Here is a 20,350-nt window from a genome sequence, read left to right as displayed (position 1 = left end):
GGTAGAGGATTTTTAGATATATTATGTGAATATATCTGGAATATAAGACATCACATATGAAAAACAACAATTACATGTAATCTCATAAACTCACATATAGGCACCTACACATCAGCATTATATATGTGATGAATTCATATATATATATACTATCAGGAGTAGTATGGATAACCTTGTCTAGCTCAGTTAGCAGCATCTGTTAGCTTATTCCAGCTCAGATCTACAATACATGTGTAAACTGATGTTTAATAAAGCAATTAATGCAGTTATGTCTTTTTAATTAATTTGCTTCAAATACAGCATCCAGAACAGAAAGATAGATCGTTTGCCAAGGGCTCGTATCATGCACAACAGCGTGTTAAATTTAGCCTGGGACTCACCCTCTTTCTATTATTAGCCGCCAAATAAAATCAAACCCTGTTGTTAAAACTAAACACACAGAGTATTTTGGGCTAAATGGAGGATCTGAAGCAAGATGTTTTTGGGTGATTTGCACGCAAAAAAAAACATAATTATACATTTTAACTGTCACTGTCACTATATTCCATTTCATTCTTTTACTCTGATTCTGACCAAAACCTTCATACAGAGCGGCTGATGTCTTGCTCAGCTGGGTGTGTCACTCTGCAGCTCAGTCCTAACAAACCACCAGACACAATCAATGGGTATCAAACAGAAGAAGATGTGAGGAAAGGGGGAAGCCGAGTCAGGTGTTCGAGTGATGCTTTAAAGGAGAATATAAATGTGACTCAGATGAAGTTTTGCGGTCTTGTGATTCTAAATAGGACATAAGCACAGATGCGGCGGAGTCCGTGTGTCTGCGGTATTACCTGCTGTGCAGCATGAGCAGGTTGCCCTGAATAAAACAATGTCCTCTTTCTCTTCTGTCTTCCTCCTTCCCTCAGCGGGAGCAGCGGGGGTAGCAGCAGCAGGGAGAACAGCGGCAGTAGCGGTATTGGCATTCCCATCGCCGTGCCTACACCCTCCATCCCCAACTCTGGACCAGGTGAGCTTAAACTGCACGTCAGGCGGTCATACGTCATATCAGTTAATGTTGAGTTTTAAGTTTGCACTGCTGTGTTACTACAGGACAGTCAGTTCTTCCTCCCTGCTTGATATAAGATGAGGGCAGGATTGTGCATTACCAGCTTCAGGCGTTTGGTAAAAACCTGCAATAAAACCTGCCCCACCCTGCCTCGCGGAGCTGCTAACCCACCCTCATTACTGTTGGTTTTTGGAGAGTTAAGTTACCCTCCCCCCCCATGCTTCAAATACCGGTTCAGGTGATTTTTCAGCCCTGATGAGGGAAAAAAAAAAAAGTTTTGAAGGAGGAGCTTTTTTATTTTAAGTTTAAAAACATGAAAACATGTCTTCTATTTATATTCCAGAAAACCTGTTTTTCCCTCAGAGACTCACATCAGTGGGATTTTATTGTGTTTGTTCTGTGTAAAACGGAGATAACACTCTTCAAACATTGACAGACAATGATGAGAATGCAGGCTATACTGTTTGCACAACGCGCATACCTATGTGAGCCTGAGTTTACTTTCATACAGTACATACAGTACTTTAGACAGCAGTCCAAATGACAAGTATACCTTCCGTTTTAAAGTGCAAAAATGAATTTATAACAGATTTGTGCTTAAACATGCTCAGATTTAAGTATCTTTTTACATTTTTGACCAATACTGAGCAGCAAACATCAGGAAACAGGTTTATTTTTAAAATATAGCATACATGTATATCCTAATATTAGGCATTATTTGACGAGGTGTAAATGTAATGTGCTATTTGCAGATAGTGAGACTACGCTACACAAAGCCTATGTTTACCAGACAGGGATTATGCAGGCCCATTGTGTTCTAAGCACAGCTGATTCTCTATCCTACTGTGTAAATAGGGCAAGCTGCGTTAGGCCTGCTGCTTTACAGTGGAACAGTAAGGCCCACATAACACCACACAGCTACACACAGTACTGCATTACACCGTACACATGCTTTACATAGCACCGCATTAACTTCAGCAAATGATTTTGAGCTGAAAAAAGGAGGATGATTTAGGTTTTGTGTAGCAGCTGTTCTGCCTCAGCACCGCGATCAGGCCAGCAGCACAGGACTAACCGCGGCTCTCCCTGCGAGCTCGTCGCCATGGAAACAGTCGGTTCATACCCGGACCACAAAGAAGTGTGTGCAGAACATTGCTGCGCCTTCACAAAGTCGAAACACTCCTCCGGGGGGGGGCCCCCCCGAAGGGTTCCTGAGTAAAGTGATGTGATGTTATGTAACAGTGTCGAGGTGCACGAAGCAGGCGAGGACACAGTCTGCTCCCCTGCCTCAGCATTAAATGGATACTAATGTAAATACTCCTTTCAGTCCCGTCCATGTCCGCTCCCCCGGGGGCCCCTCCGCCTCCCCCAGCCCCTCCTCCTCCTCCTCCTCCTCCTCCTCCTCCACCTCCTCTGGCCGGGCTCGGCCCTCCAGCGGCACCACCACTACCCACAGGTGAGACTTCGCCGAGGAGGTCGCCTCTACTCTCCGGACGGTGGACAATCAGCACATGCACTGTGATCTTCTCATGGTGGAGATGGATGAGGGTGTTTGTGGGTGTCGGGGCTGTTTGTACACACTGCAATATGCAAGCTTACTATTTCCATGACATCACACCACAGAGCTGCTACGTTTTGACCAGGAGAATGAAGCTGGTTATATATTAAATTACTCTAAATTGATGAGTAATCACAGCTTTAGGTAAGAGATACTATCAGTTTCATTTTTGAGGCTTTATTTTCTTCAGCATTTTGACTAAAAGCTGAGGAGACATAAAGGTTTGAACCAATTCATCGCCCCAATTTACACTTACTGGGCAGAACTATTATTTTAGAGATTAAATGACATTGTTAAGGAAAGGAGGAAGAAAGGAAAACTGATTCCCTGGTCATTCAGCTCTGTAGGAAATGTCACGATTGTGTTGCTTGCAGTGTGAACAGACGTTGTACATGTGCTTCTGTTCATAGACAACAGGTCACATGCTACGAGCTGCTTCTATTCAATGACACATTTCCGGATCCTCAGCGGTGGTTTTGGTGGTGGTACTCTGCTTCCAGATGTTTGTTTTTTTTTTTACTGATCTGTTGTTAACTAATAAAGAAGTCTCATATCACCTGAGGCCAGGCAAAAAAGTTAATTATTTCCTGCAGTATCTCTAAATTTGTCGATTCACATTCAACCCCAAGCTGCTGGATATCTGCAAAAAAATATATCCATGTCTATTGCCTATCTGCATTAACAGTGGAGTAGCTGATAACCTCTAACACCTAAATTCAAGAATTAAATTTGAAAAACCTGCAAGCTGAGATACTGAACGGGCAGAATGTGGGCAGTATTTCTGTACAGTAAAAAAAAAAAGATATAAAATGAATTTACCTGAAGGACTTTGAGACTTCTTTTGCAGTTTCATTTGAGTTCATATGTTTTTTTCCCTCCATAAAAAGGGATTGTGGTTAAAGCTGCACCAGGTAAAACTTTCCTAATTTTTCAATCAAGCTTATTCATGTGCCAAATACTGAGCTGCTACTTCTTTCTGAGGCTGAATCTCACATAATCAGAATTTCAGAGTATTACCTATTGTAGGTTTAATTTACATACTCCGAATCACTGAGCGATACTGGGTTTGATTTAAAGCAAGTTCTGCAAGAATCAAAAGCACCCAGTTGTTTGATTTGTACAAACGAGTGTGTGTTTGTACAGCGGCTTCTTCTATCTCACGGATTCCGGTAATCTTGAAAGCGATGAACGACATTTATCACTCGGAATATGCACCACATTTTATCCTCGAGAACATCAACGTGCTCTTTCAGTTTAATTACTTCTGCTGGTAACTGTATGGAGAAGTTTGTTTGCTCTTGTGTTCCTCTGAATCTGTACTTCCTCTGGTTCCACCCATCCCTATCTGAAAGCACCGGCCTCTCCTGAGAGACACTCTAGTTATCTAGAAATGTGAACAGGAAATGCTCGAGCAGAACAAAACACATCTGTCTGTTAACCCTCTTAATGCATCGGCTGGGAATCTGATCTCCACATATTCCAGAGTATTTAATGTTCAAATGCAGATGCCGGAATAGATGAAGTCTTTGGTTATTCTTAGATAACCAGTGTAATGACACATCCTTCCTTCTCCCTGTGATACTTCAGGTAAACATACAGTATATAATTATGTCTTCGAAAAGTGTGCGAGGTGGTTATTTTCACCTGAAGGATCCGCTTGTACTATTGCTGCTGTCTGAATCATTTCCCCCAGATTTCTTTTACTACAAGACGTGCAGGATTCATTCGGATGACCTCTCGGGGCTGTTTTTGTTTCATGTTATCCTCGTGAAATATGTCTGTCAATTGCATTCTGTCAATTAACAACCTATGTTGCTTCCCTAGCTCACTTGCTTCCTCTGCCTGCTTATTGATAGTGTCTTTTCAGAAGGTGTGGGGCTAAAAAGGTCAAGTGATCTTTTACAGTCTAGATTACTCATGTTTTGGGTGCTTTTTCCCCCCTCCTCTCCACCTTTTTGACTCTCATTCTTCCCCTTTTCCATCTCCTCTGTCTAACCCGCCTTCCCTCTGTGGTCCTGCCTGTCCTCTCTCTCTCTCTCTCTTCCTTCCCTCTCTTTGGGTGTTTCTAGCGGTGGCCCCCGGGCCTGGTCTGGGCCCCGCTCCAATGTCCCAGTTTGGAACCATCTCGCGGCAGATTTCACGGCACAACCCCTCCAACTCCTCTGTCTCTATGGTTTCGGCCACGGGCACCTACCGCCGGGCGCCGTCGGTCACTTCCCAGTTCTCCTTGCAGCAGCAGCAGCAACTACAGCAGCAGCAGCAGCAACTACTACAGCAGCAGCAACAACAGCCTCATATTAACGGAGGCACTCCTGGCTACAGCCAGAACTCAAGTAAGGCCCTTCTGTCTCCAGTCCCAGCCTGATTTTATAGATCCTGAACTGTCACTGAAGCACAAAACCTCACATTTTTCCAAATCATGCACAGTCACAAACTAAAGCCAGCTAACCTTTGTAGCCACAGAACAGTATTTCATATCTGCCAGTGCTTTCTTGAAGGTCAAGCTTGCATTCTTGACAGAATTATTGACTTTTCCCTTAACTCTGAAAGTGCAGGTTAAGGCTTTTTATCTAACTGGGGATGTCTTTAGTATTGATGCAGAAAGCCTCGTCCTTGGATTCTCAAGCAGATACAACGCAGATAGATCGATGTCCGCTAACGACGAGCGTTCGCAGTTTTTGGCCTCGTGTAAAAGCTGGTCTGAAGTTTACCTGTAAAACTTAACTAGCTACTGTCTAAAGTCTAGGCCCCATTTACACCTGGTATTAAAGAGGACATAATCATGCACATTCCAAGGTCTATGTTGGAATATCTTTGCACGACTTAGAGTATATTATATTGGTATGCAGCCCCTCGTTTCAGCCTCTGTCTGAAACAGGCTGGTTTAGCTCCTGTCTCTTTAAGGCCTTCCTCCTCTCTTCTTTCTCTCGTTCTTTACTCGACTATATAAACTTCTCAAATAGATCCGTACACGTTTGAGCCCAAACACGGTGCGAAAGATGCGAGCGGATGACACGAACAGTCCGTGGAACAACCTTAGCAACAGAGACTACAGAACGCACGGCCATTTTTGTGGGCAATGCGAGAACAATCTGATGTCAGTTTGATGGGGAAGTAGAAGATGGCAGGAACATTTTTACATACATTCACCTCAAGTTTTGTAACTTTGACCATGTTCAGCATCAACATCAAACATTGTAACAGTATCTAAGTGACAGAAAATCACAAAAAGCATGATATATCCCCTTTAACATGTGATGGGTACCTGTATTCGTTATATGGATGTTGGGATGAGAGGCCTTTGCATTCACACCTGGCATTAATAAGAGTTATCTCGATTCTGTTTGTATAGTGAGTGAATCTCAATATGCAAATTATTTCGGTGGTGTTTGCAGAGTTGTATTGATTTAAAGTCACAGTTTTTTAAGGGAAGACTTGCTAGCTGTTGCTACTACTTGCAGCTTGAGAGAACAGGAAGAGAGAGAGTTAGGTGACCTTTCAACTTGCTGAGAGAATATTTTTTCACACTGTACATTTACACCCGACTCGCCAGACCACCTCCAGATGTGGTCGATCGCGTTCCAGTCATAATGTGTTCAGTGTGCATTTGCACATGCATTAACATACGATTTTCCATATCCAGATACAGACTGCATGTTAATGTCAGGTGTAAATGAGGTTCTAATGCCTCATTTCCATAATTGATCGCCAGCCCAGAGGTGCATTTACTGAGGGACTGGGCTTAATGTTTTCTGCCACTGTTGATCAGTCCCAGTGTCTCTGACTCGGGATTGGTCTAATGATCTTAAAAAAAAGTCTGAAAAATGTAAAATAAGAATTCAAACAGGTCTGAGGGGAGTTCAGTTGACTTGCTTGGGGTTTAGGTTTAAAGACATCCAAGGCAAACAGTGCCCCCTTGTGTCCACTGGTAGCACTTACTACTTTTAGAGCCACCAGTGGGTCTGATTGACAGAAATCAAATATAATCTGCAGTTTATCCTCTGGCCCCAGTGATCCCCAGATACCATGTGATATCTAATCAGAGTCACTGAACTTTTCAAAATCACATCATTAGCGTCTGATCTGTGGAGACGCTGTAGCTACAGATAGCCGAATGACTTAATCTGATTATTATTTTCTCAAAATGTCAAATGTACAAATCTAATTAATGAAGTGTCTGGTAGGCGACAGGTTCATTTGACTAAAGCAGTTCAGCTCTCGATCTGTCACTGTGTCACATCACTCTTTCTTAGTCTGTTAGATGTTTTTAAGCTCACATTCTCGCAGCGTTTGTTTCTTTGGTCTGTGTCAGTGTTGTGTTTGCTTGGGATCGTGGTGCACTCTTTGCTGTCTTCTGTACATTCTTGGTGACTGATGGGCTTTCTCTTTTTTTTTTTCTGTGTTGCTCTCTGTCTCTGCCTTTTTTTTTTTTTTTTTTTTTTTTTTTCCTTTGCTGGCTTTCAGTGTCTATCGCTCCTCCTCCGCCCCCAATGCCCCAGCTGACTCCACAGATACCTCTGACTGGCTTTGTGGCCAGGATGCAGGAGAGCAGTAAGTGAAGAGGCTAAAGACATACTTCCCTCCTTATATACCGGACCACCCAGCATGCATTGTGCTCGTTCATCCTCCCCCCCCTACCCCCCTCTCGTTTGTTGAGAACAAATAACACCACCCTCTTGCAACAATGAACTGTCAAAGAATGTCTCATTAGACCCCTGTCATCATTTATGTAACTTGTAAGCAGCTTTATCTGTTGTCTGGAGACAAGTCTTATTTCTACAGCAACATTGAACACAGTTTTGTTACAGTTCAGTTTCTTGTAGCCGTAGAGTTGAATACATAACTGCTGGAATAATCTCTGTCTTGGCAGGGAAATAGGGGAAGGTGCAAAGTAATAGCTTGTTGCGTCAAAGCTGAGATTGATGAGGCTGTCACCGGCTCCGTTTAGCCTTATTTAGTTTTATTCAAGTGATTCTGTCTCTGGCTGAAGCTTGTTATTAAAATGATGAATTTACTTGTAGCGGGGGCGGAGCTGAGATGAATGATATTGTTTAAGAGAAAAAGTGCCAAAGGTCACTGCAAAACAGGACTGGAGAAGATGGGACTCTTTACTGCCCCCTGCTGGTGCAAAACCAGCAATATTGTTAAATACTTAAATTTATTTCTGGACAGAAAGCAAGTTGGATGACTTTGGATAAAACTTTGAGACAATTAGTGCTAAAATAATTATTATTTTTATTTTTTTAAAAAGTGGTCAGCTTATTTTTTTACTGTTATAAACCTCTAACCTACTAAATAGCATGACTACACATAATAATCATAGGCAGATAATTTCTTAAATCCTGTGTTATTACCTTTTTTCTGTAAGATGCATGCGTAGAGCTTCAAAGCTCGACAAGAGGAGCACAAACTACATTGACCTCTTAAGAGGCTTAAACATACAGTACATCATCCTATTAAGTGATCCATAGAAGCCCTAACAGTGATGCAGCCTGCTTGATGAATTCAAATATCTGACATACACACTCATTCGCATGCCTCGTCGTTAATTCTGCATGATTCAGCCGCCGTCTTCTCCACCGCCAGCCTCATGTTGACCAGCGACCTTTTGAAAAATCTCTCTTAAAGTGAAGTCTCTTGTTTTTTTTTGTTTAACAGTTGCAGATACTCCTACTCCACCTCCCCCTCCGCCTCCAGATGACCTGCCCATGTTTGACGATTCTCCTCCCCCTCCGCCGCCTCCTCCAGTGGATTACGAGGAGGAAGATGCTGCTGTCGTGCAATATAACGACCCCTACGCTGACGGAGATCCACAGTGGGCGCCCAAGAACTACGTCGAGAAAGGTTTGGGGTCACGTTTAAGACGGATAAATCACTTCGAAATTGAATCGGTTGAGATAATTTTGCAGCGACTCCAACTGATCAAACATCTGTTTTCAGTGGTGGCCATCTATGACTACAGCAAGGACAAAGACGACGAGTTGAGTTTCATGGAGGGGGCGATCATCTACGTCATCAAGAAGAACGACGACGGCTGGTTCGAAGGCGTCTCCAACGGCGTCACCGGCCTCTTCCCCGGCAACTACGTGGAGTCCATCATGCACTACGCCGACTGAAGGGACCTCGCAGTATCAGTACAGTGTATTTATTCAGTCATATCATATCCACCCAGAGACTGACGGCAGCAAACCGACTCCTGAGACGCATTGATGTAACTGTATGATCTCCTTTTGATATGACAGAATCTTCTTTCCCATACTGATTGCAAATAAAATGAAAAGTAATATCTATTTAGTTTATTTTGGTGTTATATGGGCGGTTTGGGGGACATTTATGGAATATGTAAAAAAATAAAATAAAATAAAGTTTCTAAAGAATCGGACTGCACGTGCTCACACGGCTTGAACTCAAAGGACGATGGTCACACAGCTGAAGGATGTACGACATCATCTTGCCTGGACAAAGATTTAAAGATTCAGTGTTGAATCCTTTTTGTGAACAAGAAATTATTACAATAGGTTTGATGGAACAAATAAAAATGTCAAATGTCATGTAAGCACCTTCAGTCGAAGTGTTTGTATTGTCACTTGTATATAACGTGAGCTGCAGCCACTTCTCTCTGTAATGTAAATTCAGTGAATGTCGATTATGATAGTTTTCACTAGTGGTGCCCTCCTCGACTCCATAAGGCTCATTCGTACGAAAAATAAACGCAAATGGCCTGTCGATAAGATACAAAATTTAAATACTGTGTATGGTATTTCAAAGATACAATTACTCCTGAACATCAGTCTTGGCGTTAAAGCATGCAAAAATTTTAATAGATATATTGTAACCTTAAGTTTATTGCCATTATGTTGTAAATGTATTCACTTTTTTTGTTTTAATTTTTATTACTCTGTTGAAATCACTGAACTTTTTAGAAGTAAATTTCAGGCTTACCCACGGACTCATCTCCTTGTATTTGAACTTTTAAAATCATAAAAAAGAGGAAAAAAAAAAAAAAGACATGGAGTTTACTTTTTCATGCATTTCGATCTGTTTGAAGCGAGAGAACACATTCCGGTTTTTTTGGCTTCTTATCAAGCATTTTAAGATTATGTCTCATCACTGTTAACTTTATACTAATCCACTTCAAAAAAAAATCTGTAGGGTCCATTGGTAACTGGCAATAATGGATGACGGTTCTGATAAGACAGCAGGTAGTGGAGCAGTGATAATTAATTAAGACTGGAGTTGTGCCTGACACTGCCATGTGACAATTCAGATTGAACGTAGACCAATAAACAACTCTAATACCTCTTCAGTCTTGTCAAAGCAACAATGACCTGCTCTGGGTGGTTCGAGGACCCATGTCGAATGCTCTGAACATGTAAAATCCTCCGGGCTGCACAGGTGTACATAATAACTCAAGTAAAAAATCAGCCAGTCAATATTAGGTTTCACTCAGGTCTTGGAATCATCTTGATAACATTTGTTTTTATTATTTTTTTTCCTGTTGGCCCTCGAACACACATCTAACATAACCTAACTTTTGACTTCAAAATGGAAGGTTAACATGCGTTTTTTTTTTTTTTTACCATTTCAGGATTATTGCAGCTAATGCCTTGATATTTTGCCCGTTTGCTTCAGTATATCCAACAACAAAAAATAAAAAAAACATGTTCTGGCTCAATTCCATAGGTAGAAATATTGAAACCTCTCTGCCCTTCATTTGTATATATAATATGTTGATTGATTAATGTACAGTCTTTTATAATAAACAATTCTATGTACAACATGCATGTGTGATCACTTGGGGGGAATCAAAAAAAAAGAGAGAGAGAGAGAGAGGATTTGGCGTAAAAAAAAAAAAAAAAACTGTTGGTTTATTGAGCACACAGTCATTGTGGATGTTAAGGCCTTGGCTGTTACAGGGCACTTTGTATTTACAGAAGTAACCGTATAACATTTCAACAAGTCAAAGAAAAAGGACACATGACTGTTTGGCCTTCGTGGTGTGGACGGATCTCTAAAGACATCGACACAGATCCAAACAAACACACCGATGACAAAGATGCACTTCCGTCTCGTTTGGAATTACACAGATTTTTTTTTTGCAACGCCGCTGCAGCTCCGCACTAGCATTTTAACAAACTATTACTAGTCACAGTTGGCTAGTTTGAGGCATGGGAGGCCATTGCAGTTACAGTACTGTATGCAGTGAAAGTTAGCGTCTGGGGTTTTCAGTGCCATCCGTTCATTTAAAATGATAATTTATTTCCAAATTGCCACCGTGATTCCGTTTAGGAGATCACAAGTACGTGCACTAAAAACCGAGCGTATTTATATGTCAATTCATTATTGAGAAACTCACCCTCTTGTATATTTTAGGGAGCAGTTGAGAGAGTCATGAAACAACACACATCAGTTCAGAGAGGCCCCTGCATGCAGTTTTGATCCCTTGATTCTAGTAGTATTCTGACAAACCAGCTTGCTGCCATATTGATTCAGAATTGGCACTAAAACCAGCTCCAGGGGTTCCTCCGAACCAGAGTCCCATCACCTCTCTCACCGCCTTTGTCTGACCCTGGCCTGCTCAGACACAGGGGAGGGGGGGGCCGGGTGAGTTCCCTTTCCACAGGTAGCTGCCTGAAGTGAAGTCCAGCAGTGGAGGTTCACTTGTCTCTGGTAAGCACCATCTCGGTGAGTCTGATGAGGGCGTCTCTCTCTGCGGATGGCCGGAGCAAACTGATCTGCTTGATGGCTTCTTGACAGTAGCGCTGGGCCAGGTATTTGGTCTGTTGCACGCCATCGCTCTGACAGAAGATTAAAAAAAGAGGGCGCAGAGGTCATAAATCTCTTAGTCTCCATCACAAACTGCATGAATACATAGCTGAAGACTGACACAAAGCCCTGATGATTATACAATATCATCCTTTATGCAATTCACAATAAAAATATCTCGAATACGGGAAGAAAAATTAACATCTTAATCTAATAAATGGCTCCTTTACGATTCTGTATAAGATGTATTATTGATTATACCTGGAGGACGTACTGCCAGGCCCGATCCACATCTCCTTTAGAGCTGAAACGTCTCATGATCATTGCGTGCAGCTCTGGAAACTGAAAAAAAATAGAAACAAATTTAAGTCTATATTCTGCAAATCTACTCTAGTAACTTGATTTAGATGTAGTTTGATAAAAAACAGTCTTTTCATTGAATGTTGGTTCTGTTTTTGTGTCTTTTGTCGTCCTGTTATTTTGCACTACAAAAAAAAAAATAATGTGTGTGTGGGATGGAGCTTCCTGCATCTACATATGAGCAGCTAAAATGCTGAATCTCACCTGTTGACAAGCAAACAGAACTGGTCCAGTAGCCAATCCCAGTTTGAGGTCTGCAGCCGTGGGCTTCCCCAACTGAGCGGCCCCTGTTGTGAAGTCCAACACATCATCCACCAGCTACAGGAAAGAGAAAAATGAACATATATTATGATTCCATATTCCTGTTGACATTGAATTCAATACTTCACACCATTATGGCCTTGTAGAAAACTAAATGCACTGTAACATCCTTCCAGTAGAGGGAACTGTTATCATTTCTTAACAGAGTTTTGAGTCTTACTTATAGAAAACTATAGATGACTATATGATTGAGCTGATAAGAAGATTTATGCACCAACCAGATCAACACTCACCTGAAATGCGATACCGACATTCCTCCCATACTGGTAGGCTATTTCATGGACGTCAGGATCAGAATTTACGAGTATGGATACCTTGAGTGAAACAGAGCGGACAGTCAACAAAAAAACATAAAGTGCAGAAACTGAGGCTTTTCTCTATCCCTGTGCTATTTATGTGGAGACAGAACGTACATACTGCTTTACAACTGTTTGCAATGAGACTCGCCGTCTTCTTGAAAGTTTTCTCGAGGTAGTGTTTGAATCTCTCATTCTCGTTCTCCTTTGAACCCAGCTGCATGAATTCACCTGGAAGCACAATCGGTACGGATTAGACGTCAGTATATGTTGAAGTCAGTTACAGATTGTTATATGTGCAGATGCATGAACAATTTAAATGTACTGTACCTCTAACCAGGTCCTCTATCACCTGGGACAACACTTTTACAACTGTGATGTTACCAATACGAGCCAAAGCCATGGAGGCGGCTGATAGGATGAAATCCCCGGCCAAGATAGCCTGGAAAACAGCAAAAAAAAAAAGAAGATGAGTGAAGTATTGCAGAGGAAAATAAACAGTTTATGAATACAAGTGAAAGAGTTACCTTTCTTTCACCCCACACTTCATTGATTGTCCTCTTTCCCCTTCGCTTATCTGATCCGTCTATAACGTCATCGTGCACAAGGCTGGCAGTGTGAATCATTTCTGAGATCATAGCTATGGCCCTCTGCCCCGGGAGCAAATCTCTGCAGAGGACAAAGACAGACAACAGATTGCAGAGAGTGAGATGAAATAAAAACCCTGGATTATGCTTCATATAATAATTTATCACAGGGTGGTGCATCTTCTCTTGAACCAGTGTATCACAGGTCACTTGTGGGTTAATCGTGCCAGTAAAAAGTGTAATTAATATATATTTTATGCACTACTGCGGTCACAGAAACAATTCAGTCTGATGTCTTTTTACCCGTCTCTGTTGCTGTGGATGTTGAGGGCTCGGGCCATGAGGACAACTATCATTGGTCGGATCGCTTTGCCTTTGCCATCGAAATAGTAGTCACATAGAGAATTCAGCTCTTCTTTGGATACAATCAGCTCCTGTGAAGGAAAATAATCAAAAATTATGTCTTTTGATTCAAATAAACATCTGCTATACACCACACACACACACAAGTAAAATATGTCTTTTGTGCTTTTTGTCTGCCTGGTAACACACTTTGTTCCTGCAGCTGCGAAGTAAAATCCAAGAAAAACAATGACTTTCTAATCAAAAAGGCTCCTGATTTACAACAACCTTTAGATCTTTGGAAATAATGTGAATTTTCAGTCCAAATCAGACTGCTTAACACTGCAGACAGCGTAGAAACATGAGGAAAACTTTACAATGTGGAGACACACTGCAAGTTCAGTGTAAAGTTAAGACACAACACATGATTCTGTGCAAGAACATCAACGAATCATACAGAAGAATAAGCAGGTAAACAATCTGCCATTTCAAAAATGTTGATGTCGAAAATACGACTACCTTTTTGATGTCGTCATATAAACTCGTTAAGTCTTTCTGGGCTAACGTGAAAGGGTCTTTCAGCTTCGCATCACTATGTATTTTTCTACAACAGCACGACTGTAGCGCGGGATACAGCAACCTTGACTTGTGTCTGGAAGAGAAAAATACACAAACAGAAGATGTTTAAGTGAACTGAGGATGTTGAAAACGGTCTGCATTGTAATTATCTGGTATGGCAAAACTTTATGATTGAGACAGATCACATCACAACTCACCTGATGAGAGATGAGGTAAAGTTTAAAGTTTTGGGGTTTATCTGTGTGGATCGTACTGATGGCTGTACCTGAAAGGTCAAAGGACATGAGAGCAAAGGATGAGTTCTCGGTACACATCAGGATATTCTACTGTAATAATTTGAACATTTTAAAATCAGAGGTGCATAATCTGACAATGGGCTGTAACTACCATTGAGGACACGGAGGTCCTTCTTATTTCTTGATAATTTGGCGTTTGATCTTCTACAGTTCCACATATTTTATAATCTGATTCCAATGTTTTGGGCTTTAATATGTTTAAATCTAATAACTTTTAGTGCAAACAAATTATAAAACAACAGCGTCGGTATTTTTCCCCCAGAACTTCATTGTGTGTGGAGGAGGCTTTATTTTAGGGAAAAATTATTAGGATTAGTTGATCAGTCAGTTATATAGAAAATGAATATCCAACTATTTTGATAAATGATGAATCATTAATTACATTTCAAGCAAAAATGCCAAACTTTTCCTAGTTCCAGCTTCTTAATCGTGAGTATTTGCTGCTTTTTCTTGGTCTAATGTGACTGTAAAATTAATATATTTGAGTTTAGCACTGTTGGACAAAAAAAAAATGAGTGATGGGCATTTATTATTATGCCATTATTTTCTGTCATTTCATAGACCAAACAATTGATTAATCTGCAGTCTGCAGAAAAATGTAATGAAAATAATAATAATAATATTAATTTCAGCCGTACAGTGAACAGAAAAAAAAAAGAAAGATTCAATGTGATGGAGGGTATATTACAGTTCTCATGACCTCAGTATCTCTAAAATAGTAGCTACAATCCTGATCTAATGATGTACATTTTGTGGTATTTGCTCTTTTGTGCATTTTGTAAACTAACTAGAAAACTGGAGTGACACAATGTGAGTCAATGACAATTGAATGAATGAATGAATGAATGTACTGTAGGTAGGTACAAAAACATTTAACTGAATGGGAACTTGATTATCAACTGGTTGGAGTAAAGTGGACGGCTTAACAGAGCTTAATAAAAGAGGTCTTGACCTCTGTACATACTGACACTCCCTGCAACAAGTCAACATTCAATTGTGAAATTCTGCCAAGAAAGCCGGAAACTCTTGCAAAAGACAAGACAGCAGATACATGGTTGGAAAATGTCACGGGCGTGGAGTAATACAGCTGTCAGTTGAGTTAAACCACCATCCAGAGGGACCGACTGACAGCTCTGCAGTACAGCCATAGTATGTATGACCTTCCTGGGCATGACAGTTTCTCCAAGCCCGGTGTCCTACTAGCAGCAAACTCACCTCGTTCCGCGGCCCGGAGCTCCAGGACGCCCGCCCCAGAGAGGACACGGAGAGAGACACAGACCTGCCGTTATAATGCCACACAGTTTCTAATAAACTCGCGCTCGAACAGTTTGTACTCCATCTCCGGCATTTCCACAACCAGGCACCCGCCATGTTCCCCGACAGCGTGCATCGATGGGAACGAGACGCTGATTTTCCTAGGATGGTGAAGTCATTACCCGCCCTACTCTGCCTCTGATTGGCTAATACACGTTGCCTTCGTTGGTTGGGTTTATGTATGAGGAATGAGATTGGTTAAGATTAAGGTACGAATATAAAAGTAAGCCAATCACATGCAGAGTAGGGCGTGTCATGACTTCGCCATCCTAGTAAAAAAAAACCTTATATATATCGCGATGGGATGGGTTATATATGTAAACGGAACCGGAAAGCAGTAACTGGGCAGCAGTTGATGACGCTCAACAACAGGGAATTAGCCGTACGAGGCAGAAAGTGAAGACAAACATGAGCGAAAACCTTTAAAAGAAGTCTGGAGATATAATGTGTCTTCTTGTACGTCTCCAGGAAATATACTAACGTTAGTATCAAAGTTATGTTTGGGACGAAGCTAATGCTAACGGTAGCTATCGTACCGGTGTTGTCATAACAGCTTTATTATTCGGGTTGTTATGTCTAATAAACCTACCTAAACTAATACTACCTACCCTTTTTATTCCCTCAGTTGCCTAGTACGGGTTATAGCTTCATTTATAAACAGGTTTTATTCATATTTGTTAGTATATTAATCAGTTTTTAGTTAAAAACTGATTGCTAGTTGCCTTAAATTAGGGTTCCTTCTGGTAAAATGAAGCATAATTAAAGTGTAATTGATAAACTGTTTGCATTGGTGGCTGTATGTCATTAGAGGAAAGTAATTCAGTACATCTACTCAAGTATTAAGTAGCAAATTTGCATGTTTTCTTGAGTAGGCTATATGCTGTTATTACTACTACTGCAATTTTTATAGTTACTTTGCAGGTTCAGTTATAGATTAAACTACCAAACAGTGTATTAAGTAGTTAAAATTAGCGACACTTTAATCAGCCACAATTCTGCTGACACATTAATGCATTAACGGTAAATTCATTCAGAATATATTATATATAATAACACAGTTTGGTGGCCATTCTGCATACTTGTTAAATTCATTTTGATACTGCACATTTTGCTTATAATACTTTCAGATTGCAGGACTTCTACTTGTAGTGGATTATTTTCACACGGTGGTATTATGAATTTACACAAGTAAAGAATTAGGGTACTTCCACTTCTGCTGTTTGCCTTGTGATCATGACCACCTGTAAGTCATGGTTTACCTCTATTTTTTCAATCTACAGCTGTATCTCTGTGTGCAGAATCTGGTACACTTGAGGCAGCTGCTCTATTTGTGGAAATGTGGGGCATCTACAAAGTGTTAGTCTTTGCTCTGGTGGCAGCATCAAGCTTCACACCTGTCTATTTCCTGGAGTTCTGCCGAACTACTGACCCTGACTGTCACAGTCATGACAACACAGCATCAAACACCCAGCTGTCCCCACACACATTCAAATCCAGGTGGAACATGAGTGCTGCGAACCTCACACAGGACCTGGACCAATTCAGAGTCTCCTGCAAGGAGCTCATCGGTAAAACTGTTTTGAACAAATGTATAGATAGAGGTCAATATAATAGTTGAGCATCAATTGATGTTACCATTCTGTCACTTTCTGCAGAAGCATTTCCAATCGATAAGGTCGATGGCAGTTTTGTTCGCACTGTGAAGAACTGCATATTCTCTAAATCCATTCCAACCCCACTGAAAGGACCATTAAGACTAGCAGCAGTTTCTAAGGTGATGTTACAATATCATCAGCATCATAGACTTTTTACTTTATACCATGAAGAATTCATTTATTTTTCAATTTGCCTCAACAGGATGTCATTGAAGGGATCTTAGATTTGGATCCGACTGTGACACAGTCTGACGATTTTCTGCATTATGCCAGTGGTGACAGACTGCTACCAGGATCAATACCTCTTGCACACAGATATGGAGGTCATCAGGTAGTGTTTGTTTTCGTTTTTTTATTAACACTGGCTTACATTTTCTATATATATCCTTAAAATGACCAGCGTATTTTGCACAAACTACCACCAGGGGTCGGAATTGACAAATTTCGCCTGAATTTTTCTCAACTTTATTTACAGTAGACTATATAGCACTTTACACACAACACAGTTGATCCAAAGTGCATTACAACACACAGGAAAACAAAACAGAATAGAAGAAAAGAAAAGAAAGAATAAAAACAGAGCGTTCATTCAATTAAATTTATTCAAATAGGTGAAAAGAGGTACTTTTTAGTTCAAAAACAGACTTTTAAAGATAATATGAACAGGAAAATACATATATACTATATTTTTGTATGTTTTAGATTACATCCTAATTAAAAATGACAAAACTTAATGTTTCAGTCATATGTCCATAGCTGAACTGAGCTGTCACTTGATGTCTTATCCCTACAAATACCTGGATTCTCATATAGGTTTATTTAATCAAATCACCCAGGCAGATGTTATTTTTGACCAGGGACATTTATAGTATGACCCCAAGAGATTTTTCATCATTTGACAACAAAACTGTTTAACAAAGTATAGAAAAACTGGAAATGAATTTCCTTTAAGATAACAATACATGTGCACATCTGGGATAAGATTTGGCCACATCTGGTCACAATGAAATTGAACTTTAAATATCTTTTTCCTTCTTCTTCTATGGTAGTTTGGCTACTGGGCGGGTCAGCTGGGTGATGGTCGAGCACATTCCCTTGGTCAGTATACCAACAGGTGAGAGCTTTTTTTGGATTTGGTTCCTCATATACTTAAAATTTACTGTAAAAGGAATGTTAAAGTTCAAAACTTCTCTACTTCTCTATGTTCTCTATGAAATGTGTCATTTCACAGGAAAGGGGAAATATGGGAACTCCAGCTTAAAGGCTCTGGGAAAACACCATATTCAAGGTATGTTGGCTATTTTTTCTCTTTTTCTTCTTTGTTCCATTTTCAGTTTGTATGATTTTACATCCTGACCTGCATTAGGGGAAACTCCCAAAAAAAGCCTGGTAAATGTTAATACAGACATCAGAAGCAGATTAAAATAATCTGTAAATACTGTTAATACTGAAATACCATGGTCATTGAATATTTATACTGAAAAAGGCTCTGTTTGTTTACAATATCTCATTTACATCATCGATAGACGTTTTACAGTTTTACAGGATTATCCCTGGATTTATACATCAGAATTTAAATTTAAAACCAGATTATTTGTCATGAAAGCAGAGGCAACCGTCTTCTATTTGTGAATTGAATGTATGAATTTGAATGTATGAATTTGAATATTTCACCGCAGGTCAGGAGACGGCCGAGCTGTGATCCGCTCGTCTGTCAGAGAATTTCTGTGCAGCGAGGCGATGCATTTCCTGGGTGTTCCCACCAGCAGGGCCGCCAGGTGAGAGACCAGAGAGTGACAGTGATGAATTAAAGGTGACACAAGAGGGGGGGTAAAAATTGCTGTCTGACTAATTAAATCTGTATAAAGATATGCAAGGATCTGATTTGAGGATGACTGATAATAACTGTCACTTATTACTTTTACTGGTATCATATAATAGGGGCAGTTTTCTGGGCAATATAATAGTTTAAAATTTAGAATCAAAACATTAATTTTGTTGTCAGAAGTTTGTGAGAAGACAAGAAAAACACATCTGGACTATTGTTGAATTTGTCACCTCACCTTGTAACCTTATTAGCCATTAAACTTGATAAACTAAGATTAACTCCTACTTTGAGCATTCAGCAGGTGTTTTATTGTGTTTTACACCTGTGAAAGGGTAGACATGTTTTGGAAAGAATTATAAAGTAGCAACCAGGTGCATAATTTTCCCCTGACCTTATTTTGTCAAGTGTGTTTATTATTGACCTGATAATTACTTGATTTATTTCAGTCTTATTGTAAGTGAGGAGCCGGTGTTTAGGGACCAGTTCTACAACGGCAATGTGAAGACAGAGAGAGGTAAACTACAGCAAATTCATGCAAAAAGTTATTTGCATTAAATTTATTATTACACACAGTGCGTCACAGGTATTTTACATGATTGTTTTCCATTAGTCCTCAGTATTATTTATTTTTATTTTATTCCCAGGAGCTGTTGTCCTCCGTTTAGCCAAGTCATGGTTTCGGATTGGATCATTAGAAATCTTGTCTCAAAGTGGAGAGATAGATCTTCTGAGGTGAGACCAACCTGATGAGGTTCTTTTATAATATCACTCATTTCAATTTTTATTTTTATTCTATTCTTTCTACTACATAAACTATACTACATATAACATAAGTTTGTTGTCCTGTTGGTTTTAGAAAGCTGCTGAACTTTGTGATTGATGAACATTTTCCTTCCATCAATTCAAATGACCCAGATAAATATTTGGTAAGTTATATTGATATGTAGTCATTATTATTGTTTTGCTCATCCAATACGAGGTTTTACTTGATGTTGCTTCTGTATGGAAAATAATGATCCATAATATGGTGTATTCTGTATATCATACCTTCTTTATTGGTTCATGATTTGTACTTTGTCATACTTTCATTTTTCTAGGTGTTTTATACCACAGTTGTAAATGAAACAGCACATCTAATCGCTCAGTGGATGTCGGTCGGGTTTGCACATGGTGAGAAGATCCTGTTTTGCCTGAACATTGAATCACACAGCTTGTACATCAACTGACTTTTGTTTTGTGTCATCGTGACAGGTGTGTGCAACACAGACAACTTCAGTCTCCTGTCCATCACCATCGACTACGGACCATTTGGCTTCATGGAGTCGTACAACCCCAGTGTGTGCGATGATGCGTGTCTGAGTTGACCTGAAATATCTGAATGTCCTATTTTTGTCAGCTGTCAA

At 40.2% G+C, this 20,350-nt stretch overlaps 3 protein-coding genes across 17 annotated transcripts in view; 2 read left to right on the top strand and 1 right to left on the bottom strand.

Annotated features, from left to right (window-relative positions):
* abi1a (abl-interactor 1a) overlaps positions 1-9,159 on the top strand; it is a 53,002-nt gene extending 43,843 nt beyond the window's left edge. For 3 of the 12 annotated variants that reach the window (XM_067578703.1, XM_067578705.1, XM_067578704.1), the window contains 6 exons: positions 906-1,006; positions 2,373-2,501; positions 4,673-4,936; positions 7,068-7,154; positions 8,262-8,447; positions 8,544-9,159. In XM_067578703.1, the coding sequence (XP_067434804.1) occupies positions 906-1,006; positions 2,373-2,501; positions 4,673-4,936; positions 7,068-7,154; positions 8,262-8,447; positions 8,544-8,719 (943 nt within the window). In that variant the 3' untranslated portion in view covers positions 8,720-9,159. The remainder of the gene's footprint in view (positions 1-905; positions 1,007-2,372; positions 2,502-4,672; positions 4,937-7,067; positions 7,155-8,261; positions 8,448-8,543) is intronic. The other 9 variants (XM_067578707.1, XM_067578709.1, XM_067578708.1 and 6 more) reach the window with 5 other exon arrangements.
* A 711-nt stretch (positions 9,160-9,870) lies between these two features.
* Positions 9,871-15,559, bottom strand: pdss1 (prenyl (decaprenyl) diphosphate synthase, subunit 1). The gene is made up of 11 exons (XM_067578718.1): positions 15,366-15,559; positions 14,052-14,119; positions 13,795-13,927; positions 13,237-13,367; positions 12,874-13,015; positions 12,677-12,788; positions 12,468-12,577; positions 12,284-12,364; positions 11,934-12,047; positions 11,631-11,711; positions 9,871-11,401 (listed from the first exon to the last, which is right to left on the bottom strand). The coding sequence occupies exons 1-11, from the start codon at positions 15,519-15,521 to the stop codon at positions 11,261-11,263; spliced, it is 1,269 nt and encodes a 422-aa protein (XP_067434819.1). The 5' UTR covers positions 15,522-15,559; the 3' UTR covers positions 9,871-11,260.
* A 203-nt stretch (positions 15,560-15,762) lies between these two features.
* LOC137173715 (protein adenylyltransferase SelO-like) overlaps positions 15,763-20,350 on the top strand; it is a 7,242-nt gene continuing 2,654 nt past the window's right edge. Inside the window, exons 1-12 of one of the 4 annotated variants that reach the window (XM_067578701.1) lie at positions 15,763-15,920; positions 16,763-17,032; positions 17,120-17,238; positions 17,322-17,450; positions 18,169-18,233; positions 18,351-18,407; positions 18,799-18,897; positions 19,394-19,461; positions 19,592-19,679; positions 19,804-19,873; positions 20,045-20,117; positions 20,199-20,282. In XM_067578701.1, coding sequence (XP_067434802.1) covers positions 16,801-17,032; positions 17,120-17,238; positions 17,322-17,450; positions 18,169-18,233; positions 18,351-18,407; positions 18,799-18,897; positions 19,394-19,461; positions 19,592-19,679; positions 19,804-19,873; positions 20,045-20,117; positions 20,199-20,282 — 1,084 coding nt within the window. In that variant the 5' untranslated portion in view covers positions 15,763-15,920; positions 16,763-16,800. Of the gene's footprint in view, positions 15,946-16,744; positions 17,033-17,119; positions 17,239-17,321; positions 17,451-18,168; positions 18,234-18,350; positions 18,408-18,798; positions 18,898-19,393; positions 19,462-19,591; positions 19,680-19,803; positions 19,874-20,044; positions 20,118-20,198; positions 20,283-20,350 lie in introns of all 4 variants that reach the window. The other 3 variants (XM_067578700.1, XM_067578699.1, XM_067578698.1) reach the window with 3 other exon arrangements.

The sequence above is a fragment of the Thunnus thynnus genome, chromosome 21, assembly GCF_963924715.1.
Source record: "Thunnus thynnus chromosome 21, fThuThy2.1, whole genome shotgun sequence".
NCBI lineage: Eukaryota > Metazoa > Chordata > Actinopteri > Scombriformes > Scombridae > Thunnus > Thunnus thynnus.
This window is presented reverse-complemented; position numbering and strand designations above follow the sequence as displayed.

What these genes read in the sequence shown, in the direction of transcription:
- pdss1 (XM_067578718.1), bottom strand. Translation starts at nt 15,521, where the DNA reads ATGGCGGGTGCCTGGTTGTGGAAATGCCGGAGATGGAGTACAAACTGT. An exon ending in TATATGACGACATCAAAAAG is followed by an intron (nt 13,368 to 13,794) that starts GTAGTCGTATTT and finishes TTTCCTTCACAG; the next exon opens with GAGCTGATTGTATCCAAAGA. An exon ending in GATAGAGGACCTGGTTAGAG is followed by an intron (nt 12,578 to 12,676) that starts GTACAGTACATT and finishes TTGTGCTTCCAG; the next exon opens with GTGAATTCATGCAGCTGGGT.